General features: G+C 69.0%; 1 protein-coding gene across 1 annotated transcript in view; it reads left to right on the top strand.

The window, feature by feature from the left end:
* Positions 1-1941, top strand: part of AP3D1 (adaptor related protein complex 3 subunit delta 1) — a 25498-nt gene that overhangs the window by 9403 nt on the left and 14154 nt on the right. The window contains 4 exon segments of the mRNA XM_027769585.1: positions 47-96; positions 239-287; positions 1328-1473; positions 1715-1863. Coding sequence (XP_027625386.1) covers positions 47-96; positions 239-287; positions 1328-1473; positions 1715-1863 — 394 coding nt within the window.

Here is a 1941-nt window from a genome sequence, read left to right as displayed (position 1 = left end):
GGTGGGCGGGCCCGGCCCCAGCCGTCTGACCGAGCCTCCGTTGCAGTGCTCATCTCCCTGTCCTCCGGCATGCCCAACCACAGCGCCAGCATCCAGGTGCGTCCTGGGCTTGCCCGGTCCCTGGGGACAGCTGCCACAGGCAGGCCAGCTCGGTGGCAGTGGGCGGGGCAGGCGCGGGGGCACCGGTGGCGCGCTGTGCCGTGGCCTCGGACCATGGCAGCGCTGTCTCCCCCTGCAGCTTTGTGTGCAGAAGCTGCGGATTCTGATAGAAGACTCCGACCAGAACTGTGAGTGCCACCGTCCCTGCGGGCTCTGGTGCGGTTGCGGCATGGTGCAGCGCGGGGCGGCAAGCGTGGAGCCGGGGCCCTACAGGACCGGAGCAGAGCCATCATGGCTGACGCTTGGTCCTACAGGAGCCCCAGTCGGCACCTGTGCCCGAACCCCACCAGGGCAGGCCAGCAGCTATCGGGGCTCCATGTGCTGCGTCATGGGCAATGCTCGCGGGGTGCCCCGTGGCAGGGACGGGCGAGCGCCCACAGGCGGACAGGGCTCCCCGTTAGCCGAGCGTCATGTCCCCGACACCCTGGTCGGCCAGGCCAGGCACCCCCGGGCACTGAGCCTAGGGCTGGGCTGGAGCGTGGGCCTGGGATGCCCTGCTGGGTAATCCGGTTTACTCACGTAACGGGACAGGGAGAGACCGGCGTCTCCCACAGGCTCCCGATTTTAAGGGTCACAGGGATGCACGGCCACGTCGACTTGTCCCTCCAGTCTAGGGAGCCCAACCTGGACCTCCTGTGTGGCCCGCAGCCTCTCAGGCCCGCCACGCCCCAAGGGCTGCGTGATCTCTGACCGCAAGGCGGGAGAGCCCCGTGGGTGATTGGCGATGGATGGCGCGCACCGTTTGACGGGCTGGGGCGGGGCTGGCCTGGCCTGGGGCTGTGGAGCACGCCGGCTCGGCATCCACGCTCCGTCCTGTGCCTTGGGCTGGGGAGCGGCCAGCCAACGGGTGTGCGAGAGGCTGCATGCCCAGGGAAGGGTGGGCTGTCTGGGTCAGGCTCTGGGTAACAGGCTCCTGGGAAGGAGGGCACGGCCTGATGGCCCCGTCATGGGGCTCTGGCTCCTTCCTGTGCGCCTTGTGGCAGCCCCTGTACTAGACGTGTCCACAGGTGGCCAAGGGAGGGCAGCCTGTCCCGGCCCCGAGCATGGGTCCTCCCGCACCTGCTGCTCAGCTCGGCGGCAGCCCCAGGCAGAGCCGGCCTGCGCTCTCTGGCTGTGCCCGGGGCTCACGCCCCCGCTGTCCCCCCGCTGTCCCCCTGCTGTCCTGCAGTGAAGTACCTGGGGCTGCTGGCCATGTCCAAGATCCTGAAGACCCACCCCAAGTCCGTGCAGTCCCACAAGGACCTCATCCTGCAGTGTCTGGATGACAAGGATGAGTCCATCCGGCTGCGGGCGCTGGACCTGCTGTACGGCATGGTGCGTGCCTGGCCTCGGGTCCGTGCCGCCTGCGGAGCAGTCCGCGCTGGGCCCTGCCCGCCCCCACGGCCCTCCGGCTCTCTGGCCCACCGCCTGGCCCACGTGTCCCTGCGTCCCACCTAGATGCGCGTGCCGGGTTGCCCATGTCCACACGCTCCATCTCGGGAGGGGGCAGTCTGCCCAGGTGCCAGCTGGGACCTGCCCACGTGGCCGTCGGGCTGACAGTGCTGCCCATTCCCAGGTGTCCAAGAAGAACCTGATGGAGATCGTCAAGAAGCTGATGACGCACGTGGACAAGGCCGAGGGCACCACCTACCGCGACGAGCTGCTCACCAAGATCATTGACATCTGCAGCCAGTCCAACTACCAGTACATCACCAACTTCGAGTGGTGGGTCCTCCCCGCCCGGCTCCCAGTGGTGGGCCTCCCCAGCCCTGCCCAGTCCTCCCCGCCCCGCTCCCAGTGGGG

Source organism: Tupaia chinensis, unplaced genomic scaffold, assembly GCF_000334495.1.
Source record: "Tupaia chinensis unplaced genomic scaffold, TupChi_1.0 Scaffold149964_2, whole genome shotgun sequence".
Classification (NCBI taxonomy): Eukaryota; Metazoa; Chordata; class Mammalia; order Scandentia; family Tupaiidae; genus Tupaia; species Tupaia belangeri.
This window is presented reverse-complemented; position numbering and strand designations above follow the sequence as displayed.